The 18,577-nt window shown below is 39.8% G+C and overlaps 1 protein-coding gene across 1 annotated transcript in view; it reads right to left on the reverse strand.

Moving 5' to 3' along the window:
- Positions 1–18,577, reverse strand: part of LOC109915476 (microtubule-associated tumor suppressor candidate 2) — a 263,806-nt gene that overhangs the window by 89,618 nt on the left and 155,611 nt on the right. Inside the window, exon 5 of the mRNA XM_048597920.1 lies at positions 9,775–9,873. Coding sequence (XP_048453877.1) covers positions 9,775–9,873 — 99 coding nt within the window. The remainder of the gene's footprint in view (positions 1–9,774; positions 9,874–18,577) is intronic.

Consider the following 18,577-nt stretch of genomic DNA (forward strand, 5'->3'; position numbering starts at 1 on the left):
ATCTCAGATTTTCCAGCATCTGCAGTTCCTACTATATTTGGATGTCAGGTTTCTTTTAATCAGCAAGTCCTCTTTAATTCTAATAATTAAACATTTCTTAAACTCTGCATTATCACCCCAGAAGAAATTATTAATATACACCATGAAGATACCTGGAAATAAAACCTTACAAGACCTGCTTTGAGTTGATCACAGTTGGAAATAGATTTCATAAAAAATTGCATGGTTTTCCTTCTGCATCACTTGCCTCTTTAAGTGTTTCAGAAACAAATCTTTCTGAAAGTTAGTACCCTATAGAAACATAGCTTTTATATCAATTGACCTATTTCCAAGGATATGTGGAAAAAAAGAGCTAAACAGGTTGCCAGCATTACTTTTCCAATTGTGGGAGAATTGAATTTAACATCTGTATCAATCTGTATCATTAAAACTCTGAGTAACTAGCCTCACTAGCCTTATAAATCCCATCTACAAGGACCTTTTTCAGTGTCAGTCCATTGCAACAAGATTAGCTTTCCCATATCCGATACTTCAGAACTCTAAATTCCTTCCAATACCACTTCTTTGTTTTGTCTCTCTTATTCAGTTATCATCAAGTTCATTGGTAGCCACTAAAACTTTTCAGGTGAAGAGCAAATCTTTTTCTAGTTATATTTTACAATTGTCTTATGGCCCTTATTTCATTGCGTAATTTATTCAGGCTACATCCTGCATTTGTACTTCCATGTTTTTCAGGATTACTATTGTTAGATTTCTCTCTTGCATGGTCATAGACTATTTCTCCAATCTGGGATTGCTTTCTAACAGAAGTGTCACTCTCAGACCTGTAATTAGATCATGCACTGCATTTTCTTACTTTCCAATCTTTTAGTCCATCTACCAGTTCACGGACCTAATATAAAAATGCTGGAGATACTTAACAAGTTTGGCAGCATCTGTGCAGGGAGAAACAGAGTTAATGTTTTGTGTCTAAATATTACTTTTCTTCAGAACAGAACAGAATTCTTAAGACGAATCATGAGATACAGGGTCTTCGATGCTCAAATCTTAATATTTTGAAATTAATCCCAATTAAACACAGGGAATGAACCTTAATGGTTTGATTGTCATGTTGAATAGCCACTGTCAAAGATTACCTTACCAAAACTTCTTTCTTTCTTATTGCTGTCTCTTTTGGAATGCACTAAATTTCCTGATTTGAAATCTACCTCAGGTAGACTTCTATGGTGCCTTAGAACTCTCCCAGACCTTACCTGAAGTCCTTGTCCTTGCATGTAAAGCATTCAAATATGCAGATAAAGTGGAAATGATTGCAATATCTTCTCGAACAGCAGAACGGTCACTCAGCTCAGACAGCAATTTGGTATTCTCGCCATAGAGTGACTGATAGGGATTAGATCCCGCAACCAACATGAATTAATTTTTATATGGACTGCCAATGTCAGAGCAGTCATCAAATTGCAGTTTGATTGATCTAGTAAGATTTTATGAAATATTTCATCTCTTACTGTGTGATTCCTTTCACAGAGTCTCTTGGAGAAAGGACCCCTTTAAGTAACGGTGTTATTTGTGTTCTCACAGGCCTCTAAGCTTTTCATTAGCAAATTCCTCTCCATTATCAGTCAGAAACTATAACTGTAGAAAGATGAGCTCTGGCTGCCATGTCAATAAAATGCTGAATGAAAATATTTTTGTCCTTTTTCTCCATACGTTTTACTGTATTTCCTGACTTCCTGACTTCACTTACTTCCTCTACGAAAGCTTCAAATTTAATATTATTGTGAACTTTACTTCGAAGGATTGTGGACACTTGCATTTGTTTACTAAGTTGTCAACGAACGAACATCAGAAGTTTTATTTCATAAGGCACGGTAGTCTTGGAAGTCAAATGTCTTGTGGTAACTGCTTGTTTACAGCCTGCCTGAGTTTCTGACTGTCAGCTTTCGAGTTTATTTTGGGTTTTGTTTGAAGTGGTTGTCGACCAGCTGATTGAAGGAACAGAGCATCCCAGCTTCACTCATGAATCTAGATAAAATTCTTCTTGTGAAGCCAGATTGTTCCCTTGACATGAATCCTGAAAAATCCTCATAAAAATATTCTCATAAGTTTAGGAAACTAGGTTGCCTGGGAAAGCTGTATTTACGAAGATTCCAGGGATAACTACGTATGTTTGGTAACACTCATCGATATATGTCAGAACAGTAGAATAACAGCCATCGAAACATTTCACACCTTAACCCTTTCACCTTCGAGAATTAACATTGGCCACCATTATCACTGGCCAAAAATACTTGAGAAACTCAGCAGGTCTGACAGCAACATGGTTAATATTTTGAGTCCAACATGACAATTCTTCAAAACTTTGTGGACCAGTTCCAAAGAGGTCTTACTGGACTTGAAATCTCTCCCCACAGATGCTTACTGAATTTTTCCCATTTTTATTGACCAGAAGTGCTTATTTTTCCCCTTAAAGTGGATCTTTACATTGCTGGTGTGAATGGGTATGTAGCTTTGTGTGTGGTTTGGGGTAATCAGAAGTGTTGATATTTGTACTTCCATATTTCAAACTGTGTATTAATTAGTTCTACATCTTTTCCAAAGATGTCTTGGTTTTCTAAAAAAAGTAAATAATTTTGTTGTTTCTTAAAGAAACCTGTTTAGTGGATATTATTTTAAACATAATATAGACAAAATAAAAATATCTAATCGGAGATATTCACAACTGGGTAACTCATTTACATTTATATTGTGGTCATTGCAGTAGGGGATTAATGAGAAATACAGGGCACCCCTCCAAGCCTTGGTCATAACAATGAAGTTTGAATACACTTCATCACATATTTTGGCAGCATTTTTAACCTTTGTCAAGTTGGGTGACTTCTTATACAATTTGCTTTTGCTTTCTTTTCCCCCTGTCTCTCTGATTCTTATCTTCTGATGCCACTACTATGTCTCTAGCACTTTGATTAAAACTTTAGACGCTATTAGGAGAATGTAATCATACCCTGTTTGAGTAAACTGCAAATCCACTGACTTTCCAAAAACAACTACCTTATGTCCAATCAACTGTTCCATGAAAAATTTGATTTGTACTTCTCTTCACGGAAGGCTTGCTCAACAGCAAAGATATCATAGAATCATCATAGAATCCCTACAGTGTGGAAACAGGCCATTCAGCCCCTCCGAAGAGCATCCCACCCAGACCCATTCCCCCACCCCTGCATTTTCCTTGTCTAAGCCACCTAACTTAAACATCCCTGGGCACTTTAGCATAGCCAATCCACCTACCCTGCACATCTTTGGACAGTGGGAGGAAACCGGAGCACCCGGAGGAAACCCACGCAGACAAGGGGAGAATGTGCAAACTCCACACAGTCAGTACCCTGAGGATAGAACCGAACCCGGGTCCCTGATGCTGTGAGACAGCAGTGCTAACCACTGAGCCACTGTGAGTCTCACTGGAGGCTATGTCAGTACTGATCAAACGGTATACTCCAAATATGTTGCATGAATCACCATTCTTTTTAAAGATTTCAATGTTTTGCCATCGTCAAACCTAATTGAAGTACAACTTTTATAACTTAACTTTGCAATGTTCCTCACTACCAAGTAAATCTAGATAATATTTTAACCAATTGTTACCACATACTGTTGAGATGCAACCAAAATCTAATACAGCACAGCTGAATGAGTTTGTGGCTTGCCCCAATCATCACCTGAATGAAGCTCTTTGTGACTCGTACAATTCCTTCTGATCAATCATGATCATCTTCTTCAGCCTCAGAATTCTCACATTATGCAACATTTCAAAGATTCTCCCTTTCCACTTAGGGCTGGTAATTGCATAGTGATATTTTGAAACACGTCTTAGCACCTGTTAACTGTTCCCTAAGCACTTCAGCAGCTCATTTATATATGATTACTGTTCTAATTCTGTCTGCTGCTGTGATATTACAGCATCTTTCTTCCTGTCTATAGCTCTTGCATTGTCCAGATACAGGCTTTACTGCAGCACAATCTTGAAATGCAGCAGTCACTAAGTTTTCTATTCTTTGTGACATTATGGAATGTGCCGTTTATTGAACCAAAACTGCCAGAAATGACTTCTTGCTCAATTTTTTTTAATATAAGGCAGTACACATCTGATCATAATAGGGAGTCTCTCTCACAGAACAGATTTTAAGTTAGAACCAGGAACTCGTCCAAATGCGACACCCAAAGCACTATCCAGCAATTAAAATGCTTACATCGAAACAGGAACTTCTAAATTGAATTTCTTCAATCTGTTACACTCTGCAAGATTGCATGATATATTCCTCCGTGGAATGTCTTTCCAAATCTGTTGAAATCTGAACGTGTTTCATAGGCATTACTATAAATCATCTTGCTTATAAAATGCAGCTATGAAACCTAATAGAGCATCCAAACCTTCATCAATATCCAACTGATGGGCAGCAAATTCATAAAAAACACTTTGTTTCTGATTTTACTTTTGTTAGGAAGGGACATTGACAAGACCGCACCTTATTTCTCCTGGGTATGAACATAACCCATGTCTACAGTGATGATACTATGGCTTTAAAAGGTGTATTTTGTCATAGGTGATTTTATTAAGAAAGGTTGAAACAGAGGTGCTAGCGTCTGCTCAAAGCCAATAAAGTAAACAATTTGTGAGGTCTTGGGTTTTTTTTTTAAAAGGTTGGAACAATAAAAGCAGCCTGAATGGATGGAGCCAAGCTCCCACAGAACCAGGGTTTTTCATTTTAGTTTACAGCAGTTGTTGGAGTCTTGAAGCTGGGTTTGGAAGTTCTTATTCCTTTCACTGTTAAAAGCTGGGGTTCTCTCCCTGCTGCTAGAATTGCATGTGAAACAATACATTTTACCGAATTTGCCTTTGCTAAGGGCATGTTTATGGAATGTCACTATATTGGAACAATTAGTTAGTTGTATTCATATATATTATTTTGTTAAGCATTTCAATAGGGTTACAGTTAAGCCAATTCTTTTCTTTTATGTTTATTCTATATGTTAAATGTAGAGTAAAAATAAAGCATTATTTGCTTAAAGTTGAGCAGTTTGTCCAATCGAATTGTATCTGAAACATAATGCCTTACACTTACATAAAAATAAGAAAAAGTTAGGGTCTAGGCTATCTTCTTAATAAATTTTGAGGGGGAGGGTTGGTCTGGTCCATATCATTATACATTCACTTCATTTTCCCCTGGTCATATAGTTCAAAGTATGAAAATGTCAGAAAGGTAATCATACCTTGATAATTTACACTTCCTTTTTAAAACTTTTGTACAACGACCCTTCAGGTTGTAATCTTTTGTTTAAATTTTTTTTCCCTTTTCCTTAGTTTCCAACCTTCATCATTAGGGAACAATTCTTTACTACAATGTTATATTCCTAAAAGCCAGCTGATAAAGGAAGAATCCAAAAGTCATCCTTACTTTAAATAAATGCATTCACAGAATGAAACATTACAGTTCTTATCACCAGTCTCCATTCAACTTCTGAGACAGTAAATGCTTGTGTATGCACTTTTGAAAAGCAAATTTTAATTAAATCGGTTAAACCGAATTAAAGGCAACTGCCCCTTGAAGGAGCATGGTGACAAAAAAAAACTTACAACTTGAAAAATAACTTTAAATTTCAATTATAATGTCATTTTGGGCAGAGATAATTCACTCCAGCCCCGCCTTGTCCAATGATCACAGAAACCTTAAGTATGCCAGTGAACAGAGTCCTTTTCCTCTCCAAGGATACCCAAGAAATATCTTTACTTAAGTACTTTTTAAATTCAGAATTCTTGGGCATGTAATGACACACTTCTGTGGCCAAAGTGTCCATAATGCCATTGAAGTAAGTGAAATGGGAAATGTATAGCAACATGGAAAAGCCAGCATAATGCCTCTGTATAGCATACATGCTGAGATAAAGAGCTACAGCTCCAAAGGGTCAGGAAAGATGTCTCAGGATGTCTGGTGGCTGGTATTCAACTTCATACTATTTGTTATATACAAAAAATAAAGAATGAGTAATTACAAGTTAGTAGCAACAGGAGGACATTTTTAGCCGAGGTCACAAGAAGCTCATCAATGGAAAATTATCTGGCGGGTGCAGTGGAGACAGTAGGCAGCCTGCCCACCCTTATGTGGCCAAATAATATCTATTCAAGTACCTCTGTCTGCCAGCTCCACCATTTTACCTGTAACGGGGGAGGTGGGGAAGAGAGGCCTGCAGAGTAGATGGGCCAACAAGTGTCATGGCTGACCTCCCTGCCAACCCAGACTTAATCTTGAAGCCTGGCTCTTCTCTTTTTCAGGCACTATCAGCAGACCCAGCAGTGGCCACCACTTGAGCCTGACAAAGCTGGGATACAGAGTTGCTGACCACTCTGATTGGTGGGACTTCTCTGCAGATGAGGTCTCTCATTGAGTCAGTTCATGTTAAAAAATAGTTGCAGGGCAGCGGTTTTTATAGTGGGCAGGCTTACGATGAACTCTTTAATTGGTGAGGTATCCCGTAAAATCCAGTGTCTATTCTTCATGCCTCAGGTCCAGGCAGTAAGTATTGGCTTAATAAGTATTAAGTATTTGCTATGCTATGCATATTTAATGTTTTTGCTTTTTGTCAAACATTGGAATCTAATGAAAACAAAATACAAGTGTGGTCCTTGAGGGGCCAGACCGTATATCTGTGATATTTTGCTAGACTGCAGAATGACAGCTGATCTGACCAGCATATAATAAACTCCATTATAGTTTGAAATGGTTGATCTAAAGAGCTGCCATTATCATTTCAGAAAACGAAACCTGCCAAAAATGTGAAAATTTAATTAACAAGGAGGGGAAAGCTAGTTCCCAAAACACTCCTGGATATCTACAACTCAAAAATCTTGGTTGCTTACTGATTTGTTTGCTTACTATTATGCTTGAAGCCATTGCAGGCAGAAAAAAAATCAGGGCCTATCCCATGTAAACTCTCCAATAACAGCTACATTCTGAACTCTAATGCGGTGCACTAGCCAAGAAAGTTGGTAATGGAACTTTCTTCTGTTTCTACTTTTCAAGCCTCTAAATCTGATTCTTCATCTCTTATGTACCATGTAGAAATAGCATTGACATTATGGTGCAAACCTATTCAGATGACTGTGGTCAATTTTAACCTTCCTTACTACACATTGCATTATATTCGGACCAGAAGATGAATGTGCTTTGTAGCAGCGCTAATTGAGAATAGTTCCTGTGCTGCACTTGTTATAATATACAACTATGTCAGGGTTGTCTAAATAACAGACTCACTTATAACAAAACCAATATACTTATTTACAATTTTTTTATTCTTCCTATTATGAATTCAAGTTTTTTATGCACATTTCTGTGAAAGGTCATGTTGAAATGCCTCCCACATAGCTCCTCAATAAGTAACAGTCTAACTCCAGTTAAATGTAGTACTAACTTCGTAAAGCATCATGACTTCATCCTTGGCAAAACAACAATAGATAACGGTTTTAGTTTCTATGCAACATAGTGAAGCAATTCAAAATTTCCATTGTTATGCATGAATGTGCCAACTCTTTGAAATAACAACCTTTTGTTTTTACAGAACTACGTGGGGAGACTGGTATGCTCATTTATCAAACTCCTGGGAGGAACCATAACTTGCCAATTTAAAGCAACTTTTAGATCAAACATTAAATCAAATTGTCTGATATAGTTATCATATTTAACAATATGTACATTAAACAATAAAAAAGTATTCATTATTCAAGCATAGATTTTGAAGCTGTTAACTTAAATTTGAGCCTTTGAATGTATATCACAGTAGCTAAGTTACATTGAAAGCTCTGCAGAGATGGACAACACAGGAAGTATCCATACAGCAAACAAGCAGATAGTGTTAAGAAAGGTATTGTAAGAAGAGTTGACATTTTGTGTTAGAACTATTTTTTAAAAGTGTTTACAGTGTTCATTGCTTTCTACAGTTTTATCCTAGCAAAGCACAGTATTTCTGGGACATAAGTAGGTCATTTGGCCAGAAAGGTCCATGGTGGGGTTTTGCTACACAACCCTACTTCACCTGATTCCATTCTCTTTCCTTCTTTCTCCCATATATGTTATATAAATTCACCCAAAGAGTACACATGCTATTCACTTCAACTAAGCACTCAATTTTCCCACATTTCTTTTATCATGCTGCTGTCAAGAAATTGAACAGGTGACCTGTTTCCAGCTCTCAACCAATGTCATTCTTGAGGTGGTTTACAGATGTTCTTTAGCAAAATGCTTCTACATAGTTTTCCTGTTCTCTGTTGGGTGATCATAGGAGCGGTACAAAGGTGCTCCCTAACTCTGTTGAAATAGATGGACCTGCTGTCAACGTGCTTTGAAAAGATGACATGAACAGGTTTGTTCTGCCAAAATAGTCCAACTGGGGTTTTTCTAAACTATCATTGGAAGACAAGATCAAGTTTGTGATGAAAAGATATTTGTCTATTGAATGTCCAATGAGATGGTTTTGCAGCATCTTATTATGAAGTGGGACTATGTAGATAGCTTGTAGCAATGATTATAGAGCATATAGAGTGACAGGTGATGTACTTTTAATAGCACTTATGCCTTTAAATCTCGAGGTTCAAATCCTTATTCAGGGTTTGAACACTGAAGTCAAAGCTGATGTTAGTGCGGAGGGTGTGCTGCACTGTGGAGATGTTGTCTTTTAGATGAGTTATTAAACCAAGTCTCTATCTGCCTGTTTGAGGGGATATTAAAAATTCCATGAAGCCACTTTGGAGAAGAGCAGGGGAGCTCTCATGGTGTCCTGGCCAATGTCTATCCGTGAGCTCACATCACACAAAAGAAGTTACAGGTTATCCAGTCATTATCATATTGCTTTATGCGGGATGTTGCTGTGCAGATAGTAGCTGCAGCGTTAGGTATTTTACATGGATGATTATATTTCAAAGGTATCTCATTGGCTGTATGAGATGCTTAATGCCAAATAAATGCAAGTCTTTCTTTTCACAGGCAAAGCTTCAGTGGTTCTTTGGCTAGATACAATGACCCAGTTGTTTCAAGCTTCCTGATCATGAATTCCTGACCCTGAGTATGATGCAAAATGCTGGCACTCTAACAAACCACTTGAGTATCTGCAACTATTTCTAATGATGAGGATGAGCTCTCTTTCCCAATGAGTTCTAACTTCGTTTAGAGGCAACCCAGGCAGTTGGTAGAATACTCAGTGGCTGTTCTAACCTGTAATCTCTCCACAGAATGTCACTGACTCTCCAATAGTGAGAAGCTACAAGATAGAAAAGTGTAATTAGATGATCGCCTGGGAGAGATTCAAGCTTTTGAAATTGGCTGTATTTTAATGAGATGTGGGATGTGTTAGAGTCAGAAAACATCATCATAATGCTGATGATAATTCGACAGCTGCAGGGCTAAAAAAAAGTTACATGGATGAAGAGACAAATGTAAACTTATTTTTACCATGAGAAACATTTAGTGATTATTTTTAATCCACCTTTTCTTGCAAAGAGTAATTTGCTCTACAATAAAATACGAAAAAAGTAAGTGACTGTACCTATTAGGCACATGCCAATGTTAATAGAATGTCTGTTTTTACAGCTAAACATCTAGTACCGGTATGAGAGGTTATGTCAGACACAAGTCTTAGACATTTACCACAAGTCTGCTACACTTCCTGTTATTCCTTTTTTTCCAAGAATATGTTACACTACTTAAGTGATACACAAATATTCCTTACCTGCTGGGTGAAGCTTGCTGGCAGGTGTGACATGCCTTTTGGGTGATGAAGTCACAGGTTTTGGAACATCGTGATCCTTGTGAACTTCTTTCTTCCCTGCTGTTTTGGGAGTTTAAGAATTAAGTTATTAGACCGTGTCTCTTTCACATTCAAACTCGTATTAGCTAATGTAACTTCTTTCTCTCAAACAATGGTTGGCAATATTTTTACAGGTGACAAAAATTCATGCTTAATAAACATTCATGCAGCTGGAAGGTGATAAACCTATTGACATGCCTTTAAAAAACTTCACATCAATGTTTTCAACAGTTTCAGAGATCTAATTTGCACTGAAGTTATCGAAAATAATATATTATCAGGAACATCGCAATATATTTTTGTCTAAAAACAAAGTGTATTTTTTCAACCTTGAAAAGTCTTTCAGATTAATTGTTCTCCATCTAAAATTAAGGGCCTTAGCATTATTTTTGGTTTGCAGGAAGAATGACCTAATCCATCAGCTTTGCTGTATTTTTGGCCACTGTTGCTCTATTACATGCAATTGAATAGATACTGTTTTCATCAGTCTTTACATTCCCAAAATAGAGCAGTTTGCTATGGCATAGAAATTGAGTCTTATTAACAGACCACCACAGGATGCACATATTAAATTTCTGTTTGTGCAAGAGGCATTTTAGCACAGACTCACAGAACAATGTTAGAAAATTGATAGAAAACGTCAAATATATAAGTAATATATATAAATATATCCTAATATAAAAATCACATAATTACATTACCTAGGACTAACAACAAATATCTGGCAGACATTGTTTGCTCTTTTTAAAGACACGGGTTTAAGAAACAAACATCATCAGGTTTGACAGTGATAGAAATGGGTTAAATAAATGTACAGCATTTTCAAGAAAATTAGTTTTTGAATTAGATTTCAGGCTTTGCTGTATTTTTCTATAATCCCATGTTGGATTACAGAAATTTAAATTAGTCTGGAACAAGTTGAGACAGATTCTGATTCGTACAATTTAAATCTCAGCCCTATAATGTGAAGAAGCTGTTTAATTTTGAAGGGAGGGAGCAGGACGATAAGATACAAGAGCAAAAGTATTGATCATTTGGCCCATCAAAACTGCTACACCATTCAATGAGATTAAGGCGCGTCTGATAATCCTCATCTCCACTTTCCTGCCTTTTCTTTTTACATGATCCTTGATTTCCTTATCAATTAAAAATCTGTCTATCACAGCCTTGAATAGCCCAAAATCAAACATGACAGCCCTCTCCAGTAAAGACTTTGATAGATCTGTGCTCTGGTCCTGACACACAGACACACAGACACACACACACACAGACACAGACACACACACACACACACACACACACACACACACAGAGTCTCTCAGCATCTGTTTTGTCATACTCCTAAGAATCTTGTATGCTTCAGTAAGATCACTTCTCATTCTTCAAAACTGCAATCTTCTCATAAAGCTATCCCTCTATGCCCAAGATAAACCTAGTGAATCTTTTCTGGATTGTATATTTTTCATCGAATAAGGGGGCCAAAACTGTTCACAGAAATTGCTAGCAAAGCTCAGCATCTGTGAAGAGGAATCAGAATTAACGTTTCAGGGCTGGAGATCCTTCCTCAGAATTGATGGTAGCTAGGAAAATATTGGTTTATATGCAGAAGATAGGGTGGAGGGGGTAAGGAGTAGATTAAAGGTGGAGATAGAGGCCTAAGAGAGAGAAGACAGTTGACTGACAAAGGAGTGCACAATGATCTGGCTAGGACAGTGAAAAGCTGTTAATAGAGACCGTTAGTGACTAACAATAGATAGTGCGTAAAGGCAGACTATGTGATAACCTGTACTGAGGAAGGGTCACTGGACCCGAAATGTTAACTCTGTTTTTTCCTTCACAGATGCTGCAAGACCTGCTGAGCTATTCCAGCAACTTTGTTTTTGTTCCTGATTTACAGCATCCACAGTTCTCTCCGTTTTCTTTCATATGATATGGTTGTGGGTTGGGTGGGGGGTGGCGAGGGCATGGGGGAGTTCAGGCCCTCAAATGATTGAACTTGATATTGAGTCTGGAGGGCGGTAGGGTCCCCAAGCGGAAAATGAAGTGCTCTTCTTCCAACTTGCACTGAGCTTCGCTGGAACACTGCAGCAAGCCTGATGCAGAGATGTTGGCCAGGGAACAGGGTGGTGTGTTAAAGTGGCAGGCAACTGGAAGCTCAGGGTCTTTTTTGCGAGCAGAACAGAGATGTTCTGCAAAGCGGTCACCCAGTCTACACTGTTTCCCCAGTGTAGAGGAGACCACATTGTGAGCAGCGAATGCAGTAGACTAGATTCTGGGAAGTGCAGGTGAAGTGTTGCTTCACCTGGAAGGTATGCTTGGGCCCTTGGATACTGGGGAGGGAGGTGGTAAATGGGCATGTGTTGCACCTTCGCCGGTTACAAGGGAAGGTGCCATAGGGCTGTGGGGGAGCTGGTGGTGTCTGGTGGTGGCATCTCGCTGGAGGTGGCGGAAATGGCGTCTGATGATCTTCTGGATGTGGATACTTGTGGGATGGTAGGCAAGGACAAGGGGAACCCTATCGCTGTTGCGGGAGGGAAGAGAGGGGGTGAGGGCGGACGTGCGGAAGATGGGTTGGACCCGGTTGAGGGCCTTGTCCACAGCGGAGCTGGGAAATCCTCGGTTTACGAAGGAGGTGGACATTTCGGAGGCTCCTTTGATGAAGTTGACCTCATCAGAACATATGTGACGGAGATGGAGGAACTGGGAGAACGGGATGGAGTCTTTACAGGAAGCAGGGTGCAAGGATATATAGTCCAGGTAGCTGTGGGAGTTGGTGGGTTTATAGTGGATATTAGTGGCCAGTCTATCCCCAGAAATGGAAATAGAAATGTCGAGGAAGGGAAGGCAGGAGTCAGAGATAGACCCCAGGTGAAAGTGCGAGTGGGAAGCAAAATCGATGAACTTTTCCAATTCCGGATGAGACAGGGAAGCAGCACTGATGATATCACTGATACATCATTGAAAGAGTTGTATGTGGGGGCTGGAATAGGACTGGAACAAGGAATGTTCCACATATCCCACGAAGACACAGGCATAACTGGGGCCCGTGTGGATACCCATGGCCACCTTCTGACCTGAAGAAACTGAGAGGAGTTAAAAGAGAAGTTGTTCAGGATGAGGACCAGCTCAGCCAAGCAGAGGAGGGTGTTGATGGATGGGGACAGTTCAGGCCTTTGCTCCAAGAAGAAGCGGACAGCCCTGAGACTATCCTGGTGGGGGATGGACGTGTAAAGGGATTGCATGTCTATGGTAAAGAGGAGGCGGCTAGAGCTTGCAATCCGAAAGTTCCGAAACTGGTGTAAGGCATCAGAGGAATTGCAAACGTAAGTGGGCAAGTTCTGGACCGGGGAGAAAAGACCAAATCAAGGCGGGAAGAGATGAGTTTTGTGGGGCAGGAGCAGGCTGAAACAATGGGTCTGCCTGTGCAGTCCTGTTTGTGGACTGTCGGGAGGAGGTGGAAGGGAGCTGTGCGGGGCCGGGGGACTGTCAGCTTGGAGGCAGTAGTGGGGAGCTCACCAGATGAAATGAGGTTAGTGACCGTAGTTGATACAACAGCCTGAAGCGTCATGGTGGGGTTGGTGCAGAGAAAGATAGGAGGAGGTATCTGAGAGCTGGCACTCAGCCTCTGCAATCTAGAGGTCAATATGCCAGAATACAGCCAACCAGATCGTTATCCACTCCTTCTCTCTCTTTGGGTTTTATCCCCACATATCATTTGCTCCTTAACCTCACCCCCCACCCCATCTTCTCATATAAACCAACATTTTCCCAGCTACCATCAGTTTTGAGGAAGGGTCACCGGACCTGAAACATTAACTCTGATTGCTCTCCACAAATGCTGCCAGACCTGCTGAGCTTTTCCAGCTACTTCCGTTTTTGTTTCTGATTTACAGCTTCCGCAGTTCTTTCGGTTTTTATGCCCAAGTGGCATTCCATTAGTTACAAGCTACCATCTGAAAATGTCCCTTATTCAAACTCTCTGCCTTTTATTAGTTAGTCAATTTTCTATCCATACTAATAAACTACCGCTAACACCATAGGGCTACTTCATGAGATGAGTCCATGTGCACTGGCTCATCCAAGGCCTCCTAGAAATCCAAATATATTACAATGACTGGCTCCCCATTATCTCTCCTGTTTGCTACCTCATGAAAGAATTCTAATATATTTGTCAGACATGATTTCCCCTTCCTGAAACCATTGTTATATTGTATGTTTCTAAATGCTCTACTATTACACCCTTTACAATTTCCCAATAACAGATGTTCAACTAACCAGCGTAAAGTTACCTGTTTTTTGTCTTCTTCCTATTTCAAATAAAATTGTCACATTGGCAGTTTTCCGATCCTCTGCGACTTTCACAGAATCAAAGGATTCTTGGAAAATGCAGTATCATGGAATCATAGAATCCTTACTGTGTGGGAGCAGGCCATTCAGCCACTCAAATCCACACTGACCCTCTGATGAGCATCACATCCAGACCCATCCCCCTGCAACTCTGCATTTCCCATGGCCAACCCACTTAGCCTGCACATCACTGGATATTATGGGCAACCTAGCATGGCTGAGCCACCTAGCCTGCACATCTTTGGACTGTGGGAGGAAACTGGAGCATCCAGAGGAAAATTATTTCACCAGTGTCACTCTCTAAGGGGCTCATGTTCACTTGACCTTTTTCTTTCTTTTTAAATGTTTTAAGAAGCTCCTACAATCCTTGTTTTTTGATATAAATTGCTGGTTTAGCAACGTCTCCAACAGAGTGGCCCGCATGTGGAATTCTCTGGAGGCCAAAGTATTGAATGCTTTTAAGAGTGAGTTAGATCCAGTTCTTAGGGCTAAGAGTATCAGAGGATATGGGGAGAAAATGGGAAAAGGGGAATTGAGTGGGATGATCATATTGAATGGTGAAGCAGGCTTGAAAGCCTAAATGGCCTACTCCTGCTCCTAATTTCTATGTTTCTATTCTCTAAGTTTAATAGCTCCCACTTTACTTTTTTATGTGTTTTTAAAACTTTCCCAATTCTGTGCTTAATGCCAATCTCTGCTATATTGCATATACTTTCTTTCAATTTGATGTTATCCCTAACTTCCTTGGTTCACCATAGTTGGTTTATTCCCTTCCTGGAATCCTTCTTTCTCACTTTGGCATATCTTTGTTGTGGACCATAAACTATTTTCTTAAACATCTGCCGTTGTTCATCAACTGTCTTTTCTGCTAACCTCCTTTCTCAGTCCACACTAGCCAACTCTGTCCTCTTTCTCTTTATTTAAATGTAGCACAGTTGCTTCTGACACAACTTTCTCTCTGTCAACTGAATGCTAAACTCCATCATGTTATGGTCACAGTTTCCTCTGGGAACTTTTACGCTGACATACTTTATTAAACTGTCATTACCGGGTCCAAAGTAGCCTGATCCCTAGTTGGATCCACCACATATTAGAATCTTACAGTACAGAAGGGGGCCACTCGACCCATCACGTCTTTACTGGTCCCAAAAGAGCTATGTAGCTAGTACCATTCTCCAGCCCTATCTCCATAGCCCTCTAAATTCATCACTCTCAAATATTTATCCAGCTCTTTTTTTTTTTTTGAAACCTCTTATGTAATCCACTTTCATCAATCCCTCAGGCAGTGCATTCCAAATACTAACAACACTCTGAAGTTTCTCCTCATCTTACTCCTAGCTCTCTTGCTGACAAACCTGAAATAGCTACTGACATACCAACTAGTGGAAATAGAATATCCTTCTTTACCCTGTCAAAAAATTGTTCACAATTTTGAACACCTCAATGAGGTCACCACTTAATCTTCTCTGCTCCAAGGAGAATAAATCCAATTCCTCTAATCTTTCCTTGTATTTAAAATCTCTCATTCCTGGCATCATTCTAGAAAATCTGGTTTGCACTCTCTCTTGAGGGATTTAACATCCTTCCTTAAATAAGGTATCCTGAATTGAACACAATACTCCAAATGTGGTCTAACCATTGATTTACAAAAGGTGTAGCATCACTTCCTTGCTTTTATACTCTATGTCTCTTTTTATAAACCCCAAGAATCCTATAAGCCTTCTTAACAACTGTTTCAACTTGCCTGGCCACCTTCAGAGAATTATACACGTGAACCCTGAGGTCCCTTTGCTTACTGTACTCCCCTCAAAGTTGTACCATTGAGTCTCTATTGTCTCTCCATGTTTGTTCTATCAAAATGCATTATGTCACATTTCTCTGCATTGGAATTCATCAGCAAAGTGTCCGCCCATTTGGCCAACTTGTCAATATCCCTCTGAAGCTGCTCAGCATCATTCTCACAACTCACTATTCTCCTTAGCTTAGTATCATCTGCAAATTTAGAGATTTTGCCCTCAATACCATCTTCAAATTGTTTATAAAAATCCTATGTTTTAGCTAACTTCTCATTCATGCTGCCAAGGAGCCATCAATCCCAACCATTTCTAATTTGCAAATCAACCTACCATGTGGCACTGTTGCAAATACTTCAAAAAGACCAAGTATACAATGTCCAGAGCATTACCCTCATCTACTGTCTGTGTCATTCAATCAAATTCGTCAGACATGAACTGTGCTTGACAAGGCCATGCTGATTGTCTAGTTATAACTTATTTTTCTCTAAATGTATATTTACCTTATCCCAAATTATGGCCTACACCAGTTTGCCCCCTATTGATATCAAGTTGACAGGTCTGTAGTTTCCTGGGATATCCTTTGCCCCTTTCCTAAACACCATCACACCTGCAAGTTCCCAGGACTGATCCTGTGTTCAGAGAGGCCTACAAGATTCTGTCAATGGCTCTGAGATTTGCTTCCTTAGCTCTTTCAGCAATCTAGGATGCATCCTGTCTGGGGATGGTGACTTCTCTACCTGGAGTGCTGCCTACCTTTTGAGCACCTCTTCTTTATGTATCACTGTATTGCTCAGTTGCTCAACACCCAAATTTTCAAATACATCATCATCATGATGTTCTAATTTGGTGCAGACAGAAGTAAAATACTCATTTTGTATCTCTGCCATGCCTTTTGTTTCAGTAAGCAGCTTACCCTGCTTGTAACTTAAAGGCCACACTCTATCCTTCAAACATATTAATAGCAAAAGATTAGTGAAGAACATTTTACTATTTGTTTTAGTGCAGCCTGCCATCCTTTCCTCATGCCTCCTCTTACCCTTCTGTATTTTAGCGTTAGCCTGTCTCTTGCATTTGGGATACTCTTCCTGATTTCCATTGCTACTATTATTCCAGTATGTATCATTTACCTCCTTTTTCTTCCTTATTTTCTCATCAATATCCTTACTCAAAGTACTCTAGGGACTCTCCTGAATACATTTTATAAATTCTTCTTTTAGCTACCTATCAATGAAGACTAAAGTTATCCATGATTAATGTAATCCCTATTTTACATGCCCTCATTACCTTAAGACCAGTTTCTCCTTCCTCTTGTCTTTTCTTCCTCTGACTCATATGGATTCTAGGTCTTTCAATCCAAGATAATTTCTTCCTATCATACTTGGCACATTTTGTAGACGAGGCTGCAGGTTCCTAATAAATAAACTGGCTTGGAGCTGTGGTCGCAGAATAGCTGATCTCTTCCTGTGGGATCAAAAAGACTAACTCCCATTTATACCTTCAAATGATCCTAGTATTGGATATACCAGAGGGTATTTTAACCCCAGAAAAAGTGGTGATTTGGTTCAAATGTTGATCGCTGAAATGCTAAATGCTGAATCCTGATCCTCTGGTCTGTGCAGCCCGCCTAGTTTTGCTTTAAAACGAGGCAAAGTGGATGGGGATTAGATATCCACACCCAACCTACGCCTACAAGGTGGGTTGGCACTTTAACTACTGTAACAGGTTAAGAGCCTCACTTGTATTGACCACTTGATATTTAATCCTAGCCGAGATTTCCTGGGCTGTGGGAAACACATCAGCTGAGCTGAGGCAAAGAATTCCAGTGTCAGGACATAGATGCCTTTCCAAATACAAGCTGCATCTTGTATGCCAATCCAGTATCCTCACAATCAGACACTCAATTTCCTAGACAACAAGGTGCAGGGCTGGATGAACACAGCAGGCCAAGCAGCATCATAGGAGCAGAGAGGCTGACGTTTCGGGCCTAGACCCTTCATCAGAAAATTTCCTGTCCACTTTCTCTTACTGATTAGTCCCACATCTCATGCATGTTCATACCTCTAACTTCCAAACTCCTTGGGTTTATGATCTCCCCAGAGATCTCTGACCTATTCCAATAGCCTCTAACCTCCCCTTGCACATCTCCTCTTCTGTCCTCTGAGTTCTTTCCCCAAACCTTAAGTCTCCAATCACCACCCACTATCCTCCAAACCACTTCACTAACTTCATTCCCTCACCTTGATTTCCTCCCAAGGCCTTCAATCCTTCCTTCCTGACCCTTACTGCGAACTCTCAGGCCTCCAATCTCAGAACCACTATTCTCCGCCACCCTCACCAATCAGCTGTGAACTGACTTGGCCCTGCAGCCTCCTTGGCACTGCCTCTGGTCTGATTGGAAGCTGAGCCTGTCAATCACCAACGCCAAGAGCCTGTTGGTGATGTCATCAATGGGTTGTGCAGTTAAAATGACCTACAGGCCTTGTATCCAGGCCAATCCTCACCTTCATCTTCATCTCCACTCAGTGCAGACCAGGAAAGTTAAACTTTTTCAGTTCCAGCAAAGAAAGTAAGCTCATGATACA

Source organism: Rhincodon typus, chromosome 6, assembly GCF_021869965.1.
Source record: "Rhincodon typus isolate 14 chromosome 6, sRhiTyp1.1, whole genome shotgun sequence".
Classification (NCBI taxonomy): Eukaryota; Metazoa; Chordata; class Chondrichthyes; order Orectolobiformes; family Rhincodontidae; genus Rhincodon; species Rhincodon typus.